The 21015-nt window shown below is 44.2% G+C and overlaps 1 protein-coding gene across 2 annotated transcripts in view; it reads right to left on the bottom strand.

Moving 5' to 3' along the window:
- Positions 1-18557, bottom strand: part of PDZRN3 (PDZ domain containing ring finger 3) — a 210568-nt gene extending 192011 nt beyond the window's left edge. Inside the window, exons 1-3 of one of the 2 annotated variants that reach the window (XM_065407827.1) lie at positions 17841-18557; positions 6842-6928; positions 5528-5635 (exon numbers count right to left, since the gene is read on the bottom strand). In XM_065407827.1, the coding sequence (XP_065263899.1) occupies positions 5528-5635; positions 6842-6928; positions 17841-18557 (912 nt within the window). The remainder of the gene's footprint in view (positions 1-5527; positions 5636-6841; positions 6929-17840) is intronic. The other variant, XM_065407828.1, reaches the window with a different exon arrangement.
- Positions 18558-21015: the final 2458 nt, after the last annotated feature.

The raw sequence follows: 21015 nt of genomic DNA, 5'->3' as shown, positions 1-21015 counted from the left end.
GGATAGTTTATCGCACTGAAATGAGAGTTCTTTTTAAAGGATTCAGTTCAAGGTCATGCCAGCAATGTATATAAAGCCCTCCATTTTAAATGAACAAATATATAATATTCTAGGCTCTAGAACAGTGGCTCTCAAAGTTTTTTTTACTGGTGACCCCTTTCACAAAGCAAGCCTCTGAGTGCGACCCCCCCCCCTTATAAATTAAAAACACTTTTTTATATATTTAACACCATTATAAATGCTGGAGGCAAAGCAGGGTTTGGGGTGGAGGTTGACAGCTCGCAACCCCCCATGTAATAACCTTGTGACCCCCTCAGGGGTCCCGACCCCCAGTTTGAGAACCCTGCTCTAGATACTTGGGTTACCATCTCTCCCCTGTGTTCTCCCAAAGCAAATGTCATCAGATGAGATGTGTCTGCTCTCTAGCCTTAGGTTCTATCTAGATCCTACTGCTGTGCCCTATCCGTTTGCAGAATCCTTCTACAAATCTACCTCCCTAAAGACAACCACCAATGCTAGTCTGTAGCTGCCTGCAAGGGCTTTGTATTTGGGTCAATTCAAATTTGTTATCCTGTTTTCATTAGCTCTCCCTTATCTATTCTCTTATCCCCCCTTTTATTTTAGCAGATTGACCAAGTTTATTTAATAAATGTTCTGCATTATCGCAGCATTCTATGCACAGCCAAGAATGATGCAGAAGGGATAGTTTTTTGCCACTCTACTTTGAGTAGGACCTTACGCCACAAGCAGGCACTATGAAAACTATAAGAATAACTGCAGGATAAGGTACTATTTAATGTGAGTAAAGCTGGTGAAATTGAGCCTCAAACAAACAAAATAAATATTTAGCATCATGAATGGAAGATAACTTCAAACAATTACCTTATGGCTACGCCACTGACTACTTCTTTGCTAGGTCCATGTTTTCACTGGCTATACACAGTTGTTAAAAATTAAACAACTTCAGCATTGCAACATGATTTAAATATCCATCTCAGGGTGTTTAGATTGTGTGAATACGAAGGTGATAAACATGGTTCAGATGCTTTGATAATAAGTATCCCCTCTCCCCTTCTGTATTAGGGCTATCACGGTGCACGAACCATAGTTTGCACAGAAAGCATGTATCTTAGCTTTGAAGCGTCAAACATTTGTTTAGGTTGAACACTCACAGGAAGCAAAGATGATAAAGCACAGGGGCCATTTTGCTGTATGAACACAAAGCAATGTCAATGCTTTGGAAACCGTGTGCTCAATTTTGACTAGAGGTGTGCAGACACTTAAGGGCACATGAATTAGTAATTCAGCTGATAAGCTGTACCCAGATGGGTGCCTGATGAAATCTTGGTAGGTGGTAAATACCACGAATTGCCAGGCTGCCTCTATTCTGGGGATATAACTGAAAAATGTGAACACAACCATAGAACAAATGGACATGTGAGCCCAATGCCACACTACTCACGTAGGGCTGAGTGGTGCTTTTACAGTCCGCCCTATGGAAGGGGTGACACATAGATGCAGTGCCCCTGAAGCAGACCAAAAAGTCTCAGAGAGAGTCTCCTGCTCTTCCCTTGCTCTAGGTTGGAAATTAGTTGCTTCATCCCTTTCTGTGGAGCAGCTTACTCCCCTTATGCATCTAAGCAGCTGTTACAGCACACAACTGTGGGTGTGGGGTGACCAGGGCTCCTTCCCTGCCCAATTATTCATAGCAGCAAGTATGAGGAAAGTAGCTCTTCCCACGCCAGCTGGAGTCGCAATCTGAGCAGGGAAGCCCGGGGGGCCTTATTCCTTGTGTGGCCAAGTAAGGGCAGCAACAAACTGCCTGTATGGATCCTGCAAAACAACATAGACACCAAGGGCCAGATTCAGATATCCTTACTCACCTTGAGTAGTACCTTACTCCTGGAGTAGTCCTACTGAAGTCAGCAATGCTATTTGTGGAATAGAGTACTACTCAAGGCAAATAAGAGTATCAGAATGTGGCCCTAGACTGTCCACACGAGTAACTTACTCCACCTAAAAGCTGGAATAAGTCGGGGGAAGACTGGAAATGAGCTACTGAGGGAGACAGATAGCAAGTGAATAGAGAAAGGACAAAGGGGACTCCCTGGCCCCACTTTCAGCGGGTTGCACATATTTAAATTCTATATTGCATTGCTATCTAGGTGCCTGGAGCCAGGGGGCTCGGGTAGCACATGCGCTGCTCAGAATGTTTCCTCTGGGGATCAAAACCAGAACCTCTTTGGGTGCATCTGGTACGTTATTAGTGCCATATAAGTAACAACAACAATAATAACGTGTAGTCTCAGAAGAGGTTGTTAGCCACTCCCGAGGCACAGCATAAAAAACTCAGAAAGCTAGAGACAAATAGCTTTCAGGATGCTTCCCAATCAACCCATCACAAGCCTTAGTGTAGGGACGGGGCAGGGCTGGAGGCAAGTGGAGCTCGGGGAGGAGGGGTGTGTTGAGGGCAGGGGATTCCAGGCAGCATTGCAGCCCCAAGACAGGCTGCTGTAACTTAGGGCCCCAGACCTGTCTAACTTACACCAGGTACCAGAGAGCAGCCCAGGATCAGGCGGGCACAAAAGTAGCTTAGATCCACCCCATAGGCTGTGAGTTCAGTGCTGCACCTCTTAGAGAGACAGCACAGAATCTTACCCCATAAGTCTATTCTACTTTTCTGTCCTCTTCAGGTCCTTCACTACGGTATCTGAGCTCTTATTCTAGCCTATGCTAGCACGGCCAGACACTAAACACTCAAGCTATGTCTACATTTAAATCACTACTGCATAGACACTCACTACACTAAGGCCTGGTCTACACTGGGGGGGGTGTCAATGTAAGATATGCAACTTCAGCTACGGGAATACCGTAGCTGAAGTCGACATATCTTATTCCGACTTACTTCCCGTCCTCACGGCGCGGGATCGATGGCCGCAACTCCCCCGTCGACTCCGCTACCGCCACTCGCTCCGGTGGAGTTCCGGAGTCAACGGGGAGCGCGTTCAGGGATCGATATATCGCGTCTTAACGAGACGTGATAAATCGATCCCCGATGAATCGATCGCTACCCGTCAATACGGCAGGTAGTCTGGACATACCCTAACAGGAGGGGTTCTCCCTGCTCTGTAATTAATCCTCATCCCTGAGAGGTGGTAGATAGATCAAAGGAAGAATTCTTTTGGTGACCCAGTGCGGCCTACACCAGGGGTTAGGTTGGCTTCACTATGTGCTAAAGGACGTGGATTTTTCACACTGCTGAGCAATCTAGCTGGGTTGACCTAACTTTTTAGTATAGGCCTGGCCTCAGAGTATATCTATACTGTAAACAAAACAAAACAAAAGTGTTCTTAGCTTGGTTTAGCTAACCCAAGTTAAAACAGCAGTGAAGACATTGAAGAACTTGAGCTGCTAACTAGCAGCTCAAGTTCCAAGCCTATAGGGCAGCCTGGGGTTGAACTGAATTGCTGTATCTCCACTTTTATTTTAATCCAGATTAGTTAACCTGAGTTAGGAATGCATTTTTGTGTGTGTGCAGTGTAGACATACCATCAGAAGTGGGTGGGAAGAGGCAATGACAAAGAGGAGCAGAACTAGTCTCTTGCAAGGAAAAGCAGATGCTGTAACAACCACTCTATCAAAAGGTACACAGTAGCCATTTCCTCTGCCCTCCAGGAGATAACACTGTGCAATGAATGAGGCAAGGGTTCTATGGGGAAAAAAAAAATCTATGTGATCATGTAATTAAATAATATATCAAAATTCATATGCACAAAGAGGCTGAATTAAGGTTGCATAAGCCACATTAATGTTGGCATTTCTTGACTCCTGAGTACTTGATTGTGAAACCTTAACACTCCTTTAACATAGTTTGTGTGTAACTGTATACAGTAGAACCTCAGAGTTACGAACACCTCGGGAGTGGAGGTTGTTCGGAACTCTGAACAAAATGTTATGGTTTTTCTTTCAAAAGTTTACAACTGAACACTGACTAAATACAGGTTTGAAACTTTACTATGCAGAAGAAAAATGCTGCTTTTAACCATCTTAATTTAAATGAAACAAGCAGAGAAACAGTTTCCTTACCTTGCCAAATCTTTTTTTTTTTTTAAACTTTCCCTTTTTTTTTTTAGTAGTTTATGTTTAACACAGTACTGTACTGTACAGTCTTTGCTTCTCCCCCCCACCCCACCTAATTGCATAATTCTGGTTCCAAATGAGATGTGTGGTTGACCGGTCACTTTTTGTAACTCTGGTGTTCTACTGTATTTACGACAGACGAACCTACAGATAGGGTTATTAAAAATGTCACATTATTAAAAAATCCTAACTTGACTAAAGCTTTACAGGTATATTTTGTTTTACGGGAGAGATTCTATACAGAGAAGATTTACATGGAGTCCTTCTTAGAGTTTTGCAGACGCTTTGTGGTTACATTACATCATAAGCATAACTTAAATCAGGGATAGCACTTCTAAACCACTCCACAACTAAGTTCTTATCTTTTAATGACCGTGCTACTGTGATTCTATTCTTCTCCTCCATACGTAGTATATTAATATTTTATACTCCCTAAATTGTGAATGCAGTTTACCATAACAGTGTAGAAAATAGCAAATACACATTGTCCTTTGCCAACAGAAAATCCTTAACAGCTGTTTATTGCTCATTTGCAAAACATAACAGCAATGGAATTCCATTACTTAGAGAAACTGACTGTTCCATGATATCCTTGGAAACTAAAGCTTTACTTATCTTTTTGAACAATAGATTCTCAAACTTTCCTCCTCTTACGAAAATAAGAAGACTGTAAGGACACATTTTTAACTGTAAAATGCTCAAATCTGACTCCCAAAAAATTGCTTTCTGTTTCTGAAATCTAACCCTGTTACCCTCCTCCCCTCTCCAAAAAAATCACTCACTGAAACTTATGAAAAACATTTCAAGCTACCAACTCTTTAACAGGAAGGATATTTTAGTGAGGTCAAGACTAGGAAAATAAGAAGAAATTCAGACTTGCAGTCTGAATAATATTAGGAGTCCAGAATAACATTAGAGAAATTACTTAGGCAAGCTTATAACCGTCTGTACCAAAATTCTGGAACAGGAACTTTTGTCCTCTATCTGTTCAAAACATTTTGCTACCCCTATGAAATGTCTTAGAAACCAAGCTAAATAAAGTTACGGTTTATACAACAGATATTTCACATATGGTTTTAACTAAATAACTTACAAGTCTCCAATAGCTTTAAAAAGAAATAACTGCAGCATACCAAATAGATGCTAACTCCTCAAAAAGCCAGGACATGTACATACCATCCATAATCTGGTTTCTATATTTAGATAAGAGCTCTACGTAAAGCCAGGAAGGTCAGCATTGACTCTGGTCAAACATATTTTAACAGACATCTCTTTACCAGACAATATTTACCATGCTATACCTCTCCCATACCCCACATTATGCCTTACAGAAGACATGAGATGGAACTTGGCCTATTAAAAGAGACCGGACATCGTGTTCACATACCTCAATAATCCTGTCGTGAATCTGCAGCCCTCCTTCTTTGGCAGCAGGCCCACTGTCAATTATTTTCGATATAAAAATTCCTTCACTAGATGAGCCATCTTGATTGTCCTTTAGGAATGAAAAGAAAAATATAACATTGTACCTTATACCAGTTCTTATACCAGCTCTAATTTGTCTAAGGCTGAATCTTGTCAATGATGCTGCACATGAGCCCCAAAACGCTCAGCGCCAACCTAAAGTAATTACGGTAGTTACTATGGGCTAGATCCTTAAGTGCTGAGTACCTACAACTTCCATTTAAAAATGCAACCACAAACAGGCTTGTATTTGTTATCTCACTTTACACTGATAGTTACCTAAAGCCAGTTCCTGAGAGGTGCTGATCCCCTCCATCATTCATTTGTGTAATAAGTATATAATGCAAGAGAACAAATGCAGAAACAGCAATGGCAAATGAAATAAAACTAACAAGCTATTCTTTATGTCCCCGTGGGCTTGCACAATCAGTTCCCATAAGTGCTAACAGCATAGAGTGGTGATGATGAAGAAGTGTAGTTAAAATGTGATAATTATGGGAGGAGGGGGAGGGTTTGAGGGGAAACCTCAATGTTAAACTGCCAAGAACAAGCCCAAATTTCTGTCACATTATTGAGAGGCAAAGAAGCTGTTCTATCAAAGCTAAGCTGTTTCCTTTCTGAACTAACAGGACAAATTAAAATCCACCACCTGACCTAATTCAGGTCACATGATGTTGGATCCAGCTAGTCAACATCAAGGGGGAAAAATAGTAATAAGTGTTCCTGTAAGAAGTTCAGTCCTGGACACTTGCACAGGCAAATCTTCCACTGAAATCAAGGAGTTCAGAACTGAGCAGACTGTGGGTTGTTTAAATTATATCCTTTCCACAGTACAGTGGGCTGTTTAGTGTCTGATGGAAAGGACGGTAAATTTCTGAAGCCCCAACAGCAAATGCAGTTTGAAACAAGTTGTTAAAGGACCCAATCCTGTCAGCACTGAACTCATAGGACTACGTATTGACAGGAGCGTGGTCTGCAGGAATGGGCCTTATGTGCTTCAGCATTGTCTACGCAATCCAGATGTGACAGCACATCCACATCACTTAAGTGTAACTACCTGCGATCATGGATGAAAAACAGTGATATGGGGGGAAAAGCAGACACTCCATGTCGGTTTGAATATAAGGCATGAAACCATCTCCTACGGAGCCAAATATGTAATCAGCAGCATTTCTTTCTCCAAACATTGATCTGCATGCTCTCCCTAGCAAGAAAAGGCAAACACATTTTAACATACCACACATGGCCGGCCACCAATAATATTAAATCCAAGAGAGCCAGAGTCACGATGAAGGACAAGAGTCAGTGCTTTAGTCTCTTCACCCTAGAAAGAACAGGTAAAAGCATTCAAAACATGTGCATATAGGCAGATGCTAAGATGAGTCATGCTTCCATCTAAATATTTAGTTTGCTGATGAATTCCAGGGGAAGCTGTTTATGGCCAGATTTTCAAGAGTGCCCAAGGCCCAGCACTCCCATTGTTCCCACATTCCATCTATTCCATTGTTCTCAATAGGAATTGCTGAGTGCTGAGCTCTTTTGAAAATGAAGAATTTAAGAGGTATACATCATTTATTTTGCAAGCTAGAGCAATGAGAACCCTTTGCTGTGTCACGTGGCTCAGGTCCATAGCCTAATGGAATAAAAAAAAAAAATGTCCATATGCTATGTAGTAATTATAGCTATCTAAAAAGCTTCAGGGTCACCTATAGTCTGCTGTCTCTGATTCTTTTGTGATTGATTCTTGGGACGGCATTTTTATGTTGCCACTCTTTGTCTTGCTGATTACATTATGTTGTCCTAAACTATGAGTGATCCGAAGCAGCAGCAGACATGAAGTGTTATGAAACAGCAATTCTTCTGTGAATTTAGCAGGTAGAACTGAGAAAAAGCACCAGACTCCTAACTGTTGTTCAAAGTGAGTATTACAGAGACCAATTCCACTGAGATTCTAATTAATTCGGATCCTATCTATAAAGGCTTGACAGTGATAATAATAGAAAACCTCCTTAACTGAGAATTCCCCCAACTCCCAAAATAGAAAACCCTAAAGTAGCATGTCTCTAATTAGACTGGTAGGAATAATAGATATATTTTATGTATAATGTGCAATAGAGAAGAGGTGAAGGAGATACTCCATATAAACATGATCTGTTGTTCTGTCCTGTGTCCCAAGGTTGCTCCCAAACATAGGAACGTCATTGGCTTATATGATAACATCCTTTCCACGGATAAGTTGAAGCATTGTGATAGCTCTTAGTTGTGTCAAATTACAATACGTGGAAGGCAAAATTAAATGCCTATACTGTTAATGACGAATTTGAATCTTCAAAATCCACTAATTTCGGTCTCAGTCAAGCAGCAGTTAATAATAGCACATTACGGCTGGGGGGGAGGAACCCCCACTTGTATATCTTAAGGGTTTCAGAGATGAGACTGTGCAGATATTCAGAGTGATATGGTGCGTGTCTAAATATAGATAAGGTCTTATCAGAACTCGAACATTGCTACCTGCAGATTTCTTGCTTTGTTTTAACTAAAAGGTGAAAAAGTTATGAACACACAAGAATTTGAGGAAGCTATATTACAACTCTGGTTTTCCTAACCAATTAATGACATAAATTACAACAGTTACTTAGCAACTCAATGCAGATGTTTTTAGTTAGTGCATTTTTCTTTTCACATATCAATTTGAAGTGGTCAATCAAATGTTATAAATGTCAAAGCAATCCAATATCACTGAATCACTCTTGCAGGAAAAAAAGCGATGGGGCCAAATTTTCTGCTGCTGTAAATTGACAGAGCACCACTAACTCAGTAGTGTGACAGAGGGACTCTTGCAGCGTACCCCCTTTCCCCCCAGCTGCCCAATAGCACCCCTTTAGTGGAGCTGCATCAACATACACCAGCTGAGAATTTGGCCTATAATATTCCTCAGTTGTATGTGGTCATTTTCTTTCCTGAAGATCACATAAGTAGATTGAGACCTGATCCCAGAAGGTATTGAGCATTCACAGCTCCCATTGATTTCAAGTGGATTTGCACATATTCAGCATTAATCAGAATCAGGCTTGCAGGGAGGAATGAAATACTAGGTGTTTTCCTAGAAATCTTCAAACCCAGACATCAGATAATATTTCAAGGAGAAAACTTTCCAGTCCTGTGAGACCACTTTTAAGGTCTGGTAAGTTCAACATCTGAAAGACAGGTATGCCATTGTCACAAAAGCAGTTTCCCCCTCCTTTCTTTTATACTACTCTATGGAGGGAAATTGACTAAGTCAATCAAGAAACAATGACCATACTGCTCTCAGAATGGTTGCTGCAATTAAAACTGAGTTAAGTACTTCCATTACAACTCCTGATTTTGGGGTGGACATTATACTTTTAATACCAAGGAGAAAGGTGTTCCCCGTTGTTTTCCCCCCAATCCCCCCATTTCTACAGTTTGAGCTAAGCATGCAGGAGGATTTTGGAGCAAGCTAAAAATGGTTAAAAAAAAAAAAATTCAAACTTCTTCATGAAAAATATCCTTGGTAATTTTTAAATAACTCCAACCAACTCGAATCTGAATCCTTCCTGCCCCATCGGATGTCACTTACAAGGTCTGCCATCCCTGTTGTCACTCAAGGCTGCTCTTTGCATGTCCTCCTTGCTGTGTCCCATAAATTTTCCCTTTCTCAGTCGTGTTTGACAGAGGGACTCTTGCAGCGTACCCCGTTGGTGTTTTCCTCCAGCTGCCCAAAAGCACGCCTGCCATGGCACATTCTCTGGTTTCATTCTTAAAATATTGTTCCAAATATTTCTGTCTTCTTGTGTGTATAACTTTGGATGTAAGGAGTTGTTGAACTCTGGACCAGCTCTAATGGCTTTGCACATTTTGTCCACCATTTTTACTGCAGCAGAGTAGTATTACAGTAAAGAATTGCATATGGCAATGCAAAGTGATTATTCCACCATATGTGCTAAAATATCAAGGCACAAGGGACCTTGCAATGTGTTGCTTTTATATTTTGTTACTTTTGAAGATTCATATCTCAGTGCTTGGGGGGGGGGGGGGGGGTTAAAAATGTTTTTATGTACATTAATGAAGCCACAAAAAGAATGATTCTTGTAGGGCTTGGTGACTTTCTCTTCTTCCCTGCAACGTCTTATGTTCCAGTGAACCAATCATTATACAGTGAAATGACTGGAGATGTAATGGCCAGCATCCCAGCCCTGCCCATATCATCAGGTTCTGCAGCAAACCTGATGGTTCCTGGCATACTGTATTCCCACACCTGAGGGCTTGTCTACACTGCGAAGTTGTCGACAAAACTTTTGTCTTTCACGGGTACTTAAAAAGCCCCCCTCTCCGCCCCCCGCGAAAGACAAAAGTTTTGCCGATGCAAGCGGCAGTGTGAATGCGGCTTTGTTGACAGGAGCGCTCTCCTGCTGACAAAGCTAAAGCCGCTCGCTAAAGTGCCGACAAAGTACCGACAAAGCGTTTACATACGCTGACGTTTAGCGACAAGGCTGTGTCGACCCAGCCTTGTCACTAAAAGATGCATGGTGTAGACAAGCCCTGAGTAAAGCTCTTAAACATAATTCTGGAAATTACTGTATCTCCCACCTGAATATTTTGGAGCTAATAAACTATCTCCTGCATTTTATTCTATACTCTAGAAGCTTCCTCATTTCTCTAGTGATGCTGTAGCTAAGAAGACATTCCTTACCAACCAGAGAAACTCTACTCCTCCTGACATAGGCGCCAACTCCGTGGGTGCTCTGGGGCTTCCCACAGGGAAAAATTGGTGGGTGCTCAGCACCCACCGGCAGCTCCCCGCCCAGCTCACCTCCGCTTCCACTACCTCCTCCCCTGAGCGCGCCGCGTGCCCGATTTTCCCCCCATCTCCCAGCACATGCGCCACAAAACAGCTGTTTTGCGTGGCTGGGAGGGAGAGGGAACACGCTTGTGGAAGAAGCGGGGCTGGGGGGGGGGGATTTGGGGAAGGGGTCCAATGGGATAGGGAGGGGGCAGAGTTGGGGCAGGGACTTTGGGGAAGGGGTTGGAATGGGGGTAGGGAAAGGGTAAAGTTGGGGTGGGGCCAGGGGCGCGCGAGCACCCACTGGTGTCGGGGAAAGTTGGCGCCTATGCCTCCTGATAAGAGGAATACAGGCTAACCGAACTATGCCGAATTGTAGAGTCAGGAACATATTCTAAGAAAAACAATCTGCTTTTACAGTAGAACCTCAGAGTTACGAACATCTCGGGAATGGAGGTTGTTCGTAACTCTGAAATGTTTGCAACTCTGAACAAAACGTTACGGTTCTTTCAAAAGTTTACAACTGAACATTGATTTAATACAGCTTTGAAACTTTACTATATAGAAGAAAAATGCTGCTTTCCCTTTATTTTTTAGTAGTTTACATTTAACACAGTACTGTACTTGCTTTTTTGTGTGTGTGTCTCTGCTGCTGCCTGATTGCGTACTTCTGGTTTCAAAGGAGGCGTGTGGTTGACTGGTCAGTTTGTAACTCTGGTGTTCGTAACTCTGAGGTTCAACTGTAGTTTTCAGCAGTTTGGTTGCCTTTTATTAAATTAAAATTCTGGAGGATACTGCCTTCGTAAAGACCCCAGTATTATGGACCAGGTCCTCAACTAGTGCAAACTGACAACTTCATTGATTTGACTGGATCTATGCTGAGGATCTGTCACATATCCATTTTACCTACCCGCGGACTCCCTCTCACTGAAGCATCAATGCAGGTTTGAATACAGTAAAATAAAAGTGCATAGGAGTTAAAACAAGAGATCTCTGTTCTCACCTTTCTGGATATTGGCTACTTGTACATTTTAAAAATGTAATCCTCAGTGTTTCTGTTAGTGTGTGGCTTTTTCACAGGGCTCTGAAGGAGGTCAGACTGCAGCACAGCCTCCGGTTCGGAGGGGCTTCTGTGGCCCAGGACCCAGCTCCAAAAATACCTTGTTAATTCATCCTTGCTCCTTTCTGCCCAATGACTTCAGCATAAACCATGTGCCTACATGCAAGGGCAGAATGTGACCAAATTTATCAATAGGTTTGAATAATGGTATGTTTCAGTGAGGATCAAACACAGTTTAAATAGCCTGAGGTTTTTCTTTTAGATGTATTCAGACTTTGATGTATTCAGACTGACTTTCTTTATCAAACGAAATATTCATTTTGGGTGAAACACATCACCACCTCCCCTTCAAACACACACACAAAAGCCCTCACCTCTCGCCACCTCAAACCTCAATGCTTGCCTCTCCAAATGCAAGGCACACGTCTTAGACCTTGTTTTCAATAATAAAAACACACAGCACAGCAGACATGAAATAAATAAATAAATACATATTTTAAAAAACCATCCTCACACTTTCTCCTCAAGGATGAAAAAGGAGATGGGGGAGGGAGAACACATGCAAGTCATGTAACTTAATGCACATCTGGAAGGTGCTCAAACACTATGTAGATCAGATGGTGTCAAGGCTGATTCCCCACTCTGGCACTTCGAGTGCAGAAGGTGGGGGCCCACAAGGATTCTAAAAATTAATGCTGGCCACTCCAGGCTTGTATTAAACTCCCAGGGTTACAGCTGCTCTCTGACCTTGGCCTGGTAAACGCTGCCACCACCCAAATGCAAAAAAACCCTTTTGAACCCAGGAAGGAGCACTTGGGAATTCCTTCCTGTGGGGCACCCTCAAGCCCTTTCACCCCCCCTCCAGGGAAGAGCTGAGAAGGAAAACAAAAGAAATTAGCTGTTGCCACTAGCTAATATATGCACAAACCTCTTAGGACACCAAAACTCCAACCCTGTTCTTAAAAAAGGTAAATTTTATTAAAAACAAAAAGAAAGAAAATGTATCTGGAACTTAGGCTTCTGCTAGATTTTAAAAGAGCAATTCCAAAAATTAAGCACCCCAAATAGCTTTCTTGGGGGTTCAGCTTAAAGGTTACAAGCAAACAGAAGCATCTGGGATTAGCACAGAGGAGTCCACTAGCCATAAGAAATAAACAGAAATAAACCTAATTGCGTCTTTCTGAACATTCGTGATCTACTTACACATTTGGGGGTTCCAAATAAGTAGTCCTAGGTATGATCTAGGATTATACCTGGCTTAAAGCTTCTTAAAGCATAACTGCTCCCTGTTCCCCTCTTTCCTGGAGAACCACAACAGAGACAAACAGGAAGATTTTTTCCCCATTTAAAAAAGTTCTAGCCTTCCCATTGGCTCTTTTGGTCAGGGGTCTACTCCCTTTCCTTTACCTGGGGGACTTTTTAACCCCTTACAGGTAAAGCAAGCAGAGAACAGCCACCAAGAGGGACTTTATAGCTAACTGGCTGACTGGGTGTCTATAAAAGGGAGCTTCCCCTCCACCCCCTTCATTTATCACAGATGGTATAAGAACCTGAATAAAATAGATTAAAACACCTGATTAACTGGGCTTTGTGCAGAGATCTCTGCTGGGATTATATGTAGGAAAGGGAATGGAATTCCCCTTTCCTCAGTGGATGGACGGTCCACAGCCATATTTCCTCCTATGCAGGTTTTTGAGCCACTAGATCTACATAATTGCAGCTTCAGTGGCTCTGTTCCCAGCGCACTCTCCCCTCCCCCACCATATGACATTCTATTCAAACCCCTTCCACAGCACACAGTTGGCCTGTTTTTGATCCCTTAGTGCAATCCCATCATGATGGTCAACTGGTATAGAAGGCCTTGTGGACATCCTCAAACCACCATTTAATTTCCCCATTGATTCATACTTTGGGGAGAATGGTGAGGAGACCTCTCTTCTATCTAGAGTGGTTCCACATCACTACCAATGAGCAATAATTCAGTCTGGAAAGCCAGAACGTTTATTTTTAAACTAACCTGCACAGAAAACTCAGGCCATTGTAAAGTAAATAGATGGAACAAATATAATGTGCACAAACACATTAACACAGTTCATTAATGACCATTCTATTTGAACAATGAGGGCTTCAACCTTGACCAAGCAACTACAGCTTATAGCAAATATTTGAGGTATAAATAATAATAATATTGGTAATGACAATGCACATTTTGACTGGGTACAGCTATTTCTGAACCTGGAATCAAATGGAGAAGTCAATTATTCTATATTTTACTACTCCTAGACCAGGTGTTCTGGGACCAGAAAGTGTCTGAGTCAAATATATGTGCCTTACGAAGTGTTTATAGCCTCCATCCTGTGCTGCACATATTATGCTGGCATCATTGTCTGAATAAATAATCCAGGACTAAATAATCTGGAAGCAAGCCACATCCCAAATTGGTGCAAACATCTTTTGCAGTAAGTGATCACCTTGTCAACATGGTCTTTTTCAAAAATCTCTAGTGCACAAAGATGCATGTTTCCTGATTGTACATGTTTTGACACTGGGCAGACTGAAACTATTAACATTGGAAAGCTGCCCAAAATGCAATGAAAGACATGTAATTGACTGACCGCTAGACCACAAGTTTGTGGTGACACAACACCTTTTGGCTTTCTGCACATTACGCACTGCTTCAGAAAACTGCACAACAGCCTTTTTGTAGCAGGGCTGAAAATGAACCCAGTCATGTTAGTCAGTTGCATCCAGAGATTTGATAAAAGTATTGCTGGAAATTATACACTGTGGACATTATTATCGATTTGTAACAGAACTGTGACGTTTCACTCCATATTCTTTATGAAAATATGCTTATGATATGAATATGACACAACAGATGTACTTTATGCAAGATGGGTCTTGTAAGAGATCATTGGAAAGGTTATAATTTACTGAATATGACAATCCAATTTGTATGCCTGTATCATTTCTGTATCTGAAATTAGGAATATTGACTATGTATCTGTATTTCAACTATGCTACTTTGGGTGACGCCCACTACTAACACTTCAGGTACAACAATGGAGAAGCCAGACAGGGCTGATGACCCATCAGCAAAAACAATGGACTGTGAAAAGGCTTGGCCTTCCTGCGGACACTCCATACTGCCACTGACTCACGGACGCTGTGAAACTATCAGGTCTTGTCACCTGATACTAAACATTACCTGGGACTTCTTGTAACTTTCCACTGGAAGGGAAGGGGTGTCAAGTTTGGGAAACAAAGGATTCCCGCCTTATGTAAAGCCTATTTAAGGGTGGGGAAGAAGGCAAACTGGACTCCTCCTCTCCATGGACTGTCTGCCCAAGAAGAAAGACTGCTAAAGCCACCTGAAGGGAAGGCGGGGGGGGGGGGGGGCGGGGAGTCCAGACTGAGACAGCGGTCTGGTCTGAAAAGAAATATAACTGGAACTCTGAACCACAGGAACTTTGCAACCTGCCTAAAATAACATTTAGGGGTAAGAAATTACATTTTGTAACGTGTTTCTTAAGTATATTGAGCTTAGCTTGCGTGTTTGGTTTCATTTGCTTAGTAATCTGCTTTGTTCTGTCTGTTATCTCTTATATTCATTTAAAATCCACATTTGGTAGTTAATAAACTTATTTCTTGTTTATAACATAATCTAGTTTATGTAATGTCTAACTGGGGGGGGGGAGCAAGAAGTTGTGCATATCTCCCTCCACATTGAGGGAGGGGGCGAATTTCATAAAACCTTTGGGTTTGTACCCCTTAAAGGGAGTGGGCACCAGAGTGTTGGGGCTGAATCTTTCCAGAGCGGATCTCTGCCTCTCTGTGCAGCTGGGTGTGGCCCTGCCTGTGCGCTTGACTGGAAGAGGCTTGTGAGCCTAGCCCAGCAAGGCCAGGTAAAGGGGACCCAGGCTGGCAGAATAGGCTGACTCAGTGGCACCCCAGCACATCAGGTGACACCCCAAAAGGCCCCGTCACAAGTACCTTTCATAAAATTGCATCCCACAGCACTTTACAGAACTAAATAATGCAGCAGCAAAGTTATTAGCAGAGTGAGAGAAGTTCAGATAAGGGAGCAAAGGTGTGGGTTTTGGATCAGATTTAAGATGAAGCTGATGAGGTAGAGAGATACAAATAGGCATTTCCAGATGGTGGGAGCTGTAGAGAAGGATTTCACATCAACTACAGAGCAAGAGGGGGGACCAGATGAGTGGAGGGAGCAGGGCCGGGTGCAGAATGAAAGAAATGGGGGGGGGGGAGAAGAGATCTATGAGTTAGGGGTTATGGTTGAGTAAATCCAAAGAATGCTTTTAAAAAGAGGCAGTTTTGATCTGACTTGGATCCACTGACTGTAGGGTCTGTGATTTCTTTTATTAGTTTCATTTCGTTATTAGCCTGTATTGTCTTCAGATACCATCTACAGACTTTAAAAAGTATATCCCCTATTGAGATGATGTTGTTTTTATCTGACAAACACTGATCTTTTTTTCTTCCCATTAATTTCTAATGGGGTAGAAGATTATAAAAAGAAGTTTTGTTTTGTTTACATTGCTGTTTGAACATCAGCAGCATCAAAGATGTCAGTGCAGCTCTCTGAACAGAGCTTGATAAGTTTGCTGCTGCATCTGTGGATGTGGTAAGTTGTGAAAAGCCCAAGATGTGTTCTCAGTGCTTTCATCGTGAAGTTAATTGGTTTCTTGGTGCTCCCCTCATGTGGAAGACTTGTTCTGATTAATAGTTTGGGGTCACTGAAACCCTGTGCTGTATAACTCTGCTTCCTGAAGAATCTGCTTCTGGTCATCTTGATTTTATAAGCAGCAGGTAGTTCAAAGTCAAGATAAATTTAAATTAGGTAAATCCAACTTTTGAAATCCCTATTATAGATGGTTTGGAAAAAAGAAAGCTCAAAGTAGATGGCCCATACTTGGACATACAGTAGAAAGTCCACATTATTTGGTTTCACATCATGGAAAGCTCATGGCTACCGATTGTGCAGTTTATTTGAGGTGTGTCTGTGTTGTGTAAGGGCTAATCCTAGTGACATCATACTGTGGAAAGCCATATTACGGAAAACCCACTCTGAATGATTTAAGGTTATGGAATGCTGGATCTGGAAAGCGCTGGGTCACCAGAAGTCTTTTGCAAATGATTCTGTTTAGTGTTACGCCCAGTAAGTTGACTTCTGGTGATTCGATATTGTGAGTCCTGAAAATCCCATTTGTGGTGTTTACAGGGTTCTTTGGGAAGGGAAGTGAGAAAAGGGATTGTGACCTGGATAGACGACCATCCCTGTAGTATCTTCAGATACTACTGGGCTGTCCCATTAGAAATACATACATAGAAACAGACTGTGGCAGTTAAAGATCAGAGCTCATCATCATATTTCAAATGACTTTTTTTGTTGTTGTTACGCTCACTTATCAAAGCAATTACTTCTTAATGACAAGCATAACATTTCTGACTCTCTCTAGCACCCTACACATCAGTTCCCCAAAACACATCAAATAGCACCATGAGTTCTGAGCACCCGTAACTCCGTCATTCCCCAGTTTTCAGTGAAAAGCATTATCTTACAAAACCCTACCATAAGAAAACACAGAGATGGTAGGAAACAATAAATGGGCTTAAAAAGAAACGGCGTGCAAACTATGTGGTGTGGGGAACAGCCCAGAAATAAGTGTCACTTTAACATAATCCATGACAAGAGCTTGAAGCATTTTTTAAAAATCACAGAGATAAACACAGGAACTATATATATATTTCCCCCTGGATTTTGATAACTCCCTCTTTCTTTTCTAAGGCCGGTCCTGTTTCTTCAGTTGGTGGCCAGCAGCTAAGCTGTAAATATTTGCCCTTCACCCAGACCTGCCAGCTGGCTGAGGCTGCAGCTGACAGGCAAGGCTGTGGGTGAGGAAGGGGGGAGGAAATATGTCTCAAAGAAAAAAAGAAATCCTGATTACTTACCAGACCTTCCTCATGGGGAAAGAGAAGAAAACTGCCTTCAACAGGGTGCCACACTCACACGCCCCCCCCCCCTTCCAGGAGCCCCAAAGTCTGGCACTTGGATGCTTTTTTTCAAAGGGACTTTTCCCCACTAGTGTATCTGCCCCAAAGCTGTGGCTCAACCCCAGGATGAAGGATAAAACAAGCTGCCCAGGTGGGGGGACTCCAGTCCAAATCAGCCCCCCGTGGGGGTGAAAGTAGGCGCTGGGGTGACTGAAGGAAAGAGGGTTGGAAGGAAAGACGGAAGCAGGGAAGGGGACAGGGGGCAGAGAGAGAGGAGCACCTGAGGGCGCTGACTCCTGGGCCGAGCCGTGAGGGCAGCCAGCGAGGGCGGCTGCCCCCCCACCGCCGCCCCTTTACCTTGCAGGGCGGCGCGGCCAGGCTGCGGCTGAGCGAGTCCAGGCGGGCGCTGTACTCGGTGAACTTCTTCTGGTAGCGCAGCGCTGTCATCTGCAGCTCCAGCTGCACGGCCGAGAGCTGGGCCAGCAGCGACTTCTCCCGCTTGCCGGCCCGCAGCGCCTCCTTCTTCAGCTCCTTCTCCAGCCCGCCGACCTTCGCCTGCAGGCAGCTGTTGTGGCCCTGCAGGGCTGCCAAGCAGCAGTGGCCGCCGGCGCGTTGCTCCCGGTGGGTCAGCACCAAGCCGCAGCCCTGCTCGCAGATGCCCACCGGCCTGGCCTCGCAGCTCTCCCGCATGTGAGCGTCCACGTCGCGGCGGTTCAGCACCTCGCTGCAGCCCGGGTGGCGGCAGCGGGCCGGCGAGTAGTCGCACCGCTCGGCGTGGGCGCCCAGGTGCTGCAGCTTCACCACCTGCCCGCAGCCCCGGGCGTGGTGCTCGCACTTGATGTCCAGCTTGAGGATGAGGCTCTTGAGCGGCAGGACGTGGTTGAGCTCCTTGGTGGAGATGCGCTGGCACTGCACCGGGCAGCTGCCCTGCTGCACCACCCAGGGCAGCACGCAGCCCGCGCAGAACACATGGCCGCACGGGGTGGTCAGCGGGTCCTCCAGAACTTTGTTGCACAGGTTGCACTTGAAGTCGGGATCCACCTCCCCGCTGAAGCGATCCAGCTCGAACCCCATTCTCCAGGCTCAGCCAAAGCCACCCGAAATGTGGGGCTGGGGGGGGGGGGGTTCACACGCTCACCAGCCGCCCTCCCCCCAGAAAAGGGACTGCAGAGATCATCGGGAAGGATTGCCACCGCGCTTTGATTTCCGTGCGGCGCATCGGGAGCAGCCCAGACTGGCTGGCTGCAGGCTGTCGACTGGCTCAACTAATTGCCGGAGACTTCCTTGCAAAGGGCTTGGGAGGAATCCTCTCTACCGCATTGACTCGAGTTAATGCGCACCGCTTCGCGGCGCACAGTTCTGCCCCCCCCCGCCTCTTGTTCAGGGCTGGCAGCGGGTGCGATCGTGGGGGGAGGGGGGAAAGACCCTGTGGCCCCAACTTTTAGCAAGGGAAGAGGGGACAACAGTATCTTTGTTGCCCACCCCCCCGCACACACACACACACCAGTTTCCAGCTGCCTGGAGAGGGGAGGGAGGCAGCCGCAGAATGGGGGCCAGAGGACAGTGCCAGTGTTTCCCCCCTGTGTTTTCTGGAACTGGAAAACTGCTCTGTGTTCAGGAGACATGGGGGGGCAGGTCCAAGGGGGGCTTCTTGAGGAGTGGTACTGTGGAGAACTCAGGGTGGGGTGCTTGGGGATGGGGCAGGTGATAGGGGGACTTGGCAATCTGGGGGGACTGACTCCAGGTCGCGAGGGGACTTTGGGGAGGGAAGGCGAGGGGAACAAGTGTGATGGGGGCCCTGCTAGGTAGAGGAAGGGGTATCGGGGAGAGAAGCGAGGCCCTGGGGTGGACTTTGAGGAGGAGTGACAAGGAGGATTGGGGGGAGGGTTGAGGCGGATACAAGGTACTAAGAGAAAAGGGGAAGGGAACTGAATGGGACAGTTACAAGAGGGAAATTGAAGGGATTGGAAAGGTGAGTTGGAGGCAGGCTTGTGTGGGCAGGAAAAGTCACAGAGAGGGGTGTGTAGTAGCCAAGTTCTGGGGAGATCTTGGAGCGGGGAGCTGGGTGTGAGGGACAGGCACCAGCAGGGCACTTAGGCAAGGGCTGTTTGTGGGGGAGACATAACCGGAGGTGGGGGGAGACACAGCTTAGGGAGGGCACAGGGCAGGTACCTGAGTGGGGGAACTGGGAGTGCAGGAATTGGAGGGTGGGATAAAAAGATTGAGGTGTGTAGAATATATCAAGGCAGGACTTGTTGGAGGACAGATGCTGGCGTGGGGGCTAGAGGAGGCAAACTGATATGGGGGGCGTTGGGGAAGAGACTGTGAAAGATACTTGCAGGACTTGGGGTTGAGAGGGGAAGCTGGAGCAGTCATGTTAGAAAAACTAATTTTGATGTTAGGATGTTAACACTCTCCAAGAGATGAGTACAAACAGCACAATCCAACAGTACAGTTCATATCTTCATAAAAAGGAGCATATTTTCCATGTTTGTGTGGTCTATTAATGTCCTATTAATGTCAATGGGAGTTATGTGTGTATAGACTCAGGAAAGTTTAGTACTTTTGAAGTCTGTTTCCATCCAGAGATAATCTAAAAGCATTTCATATAGAGCTATAAAGTGCTAGTGAGACCACACCTGGAGTACTGTGCAGAATATTGGGTACCATATTACATGTTGACACTGAAGAACTGGAAGAGCTATAAATTAGCATTGCCTAGCTCAGATGGTAAAGTAGAATTCTCCCAGAATTGCCATCTACCCATTCCATTTTGATTGCTCTTTTAGTATGCCCTATTTTACGGTAAAGTGGGAGCACAGCTAGGACTGAAGGCTTCAAGATGACCTTTAGTATCCAACTATTATATCATGGTAGAATGATTTTCTGAATGTCTGTGATGATTATTTGTCTGGAACTGACCTTTAAAAAGTTGCAGCTTAGTAGTCAGATCCTTATGTTATCATTTCAAATACTGGAGAGTGTTCTCCAACACTGTCAGTTAGCATGGGACACAGGACTCAGTGGGCAGGTATCCCATTGACTTCAGCAATGGGAGTTTTATCTGAATGGCACCTTCAGGATTTTTCCCTATGTAATATTACCTGTTCTGATAATGCATGCCATATCAGGGCCTGATCCAAAGCCCACTGCAGTCAATGGGAGCCTTTTCATTGACTTCAGTGGATCCTGGATTGGGTCCTAAATAGTGTAGGCCTGGTCTACACAGGGATATTGACCAGCATAGCTATTATGGAATAAGCTAGTCTGCAATAGTTATTCCTTCATGGATACTCTCTTCCAAAATATATTCTGGAATAATTACTTCCCTCACAAAGTTTATTCCTCAATAACTATCTGGTCAATTTCCTTGTGTAGACAAGGTCTAACTCAAATATTTTACCATTTAAGTTCTTTGAGGCCGATACTGTCTCTTTTTTATGTTTTTTATAGTCCCTAGTCCCTTTTGGACAATATTACACTAGATACATTATCTCCCTTAAATATATCTATTACAGATTAGATTAATTGG

This window comes from Emys orbicularis, chromosome 7 (assembly GCF_028017835.1).
Source record: "Emys orbicularis isolate rEmyOrb1 chromosome 7, rEmyOrb1.hap1, whole genome shotgun sequence".
Taxonomy (NCBI): Eukaryota; Metazoa; Chordata; order Testudines; family Emydidae; genus Emys; species Emys orbicularis.
The sequence above is the reverse complement of the archived record's forward strand: the minus strand, read 5'-3'. Positions and strand labels throughout refer to the sequence as shown.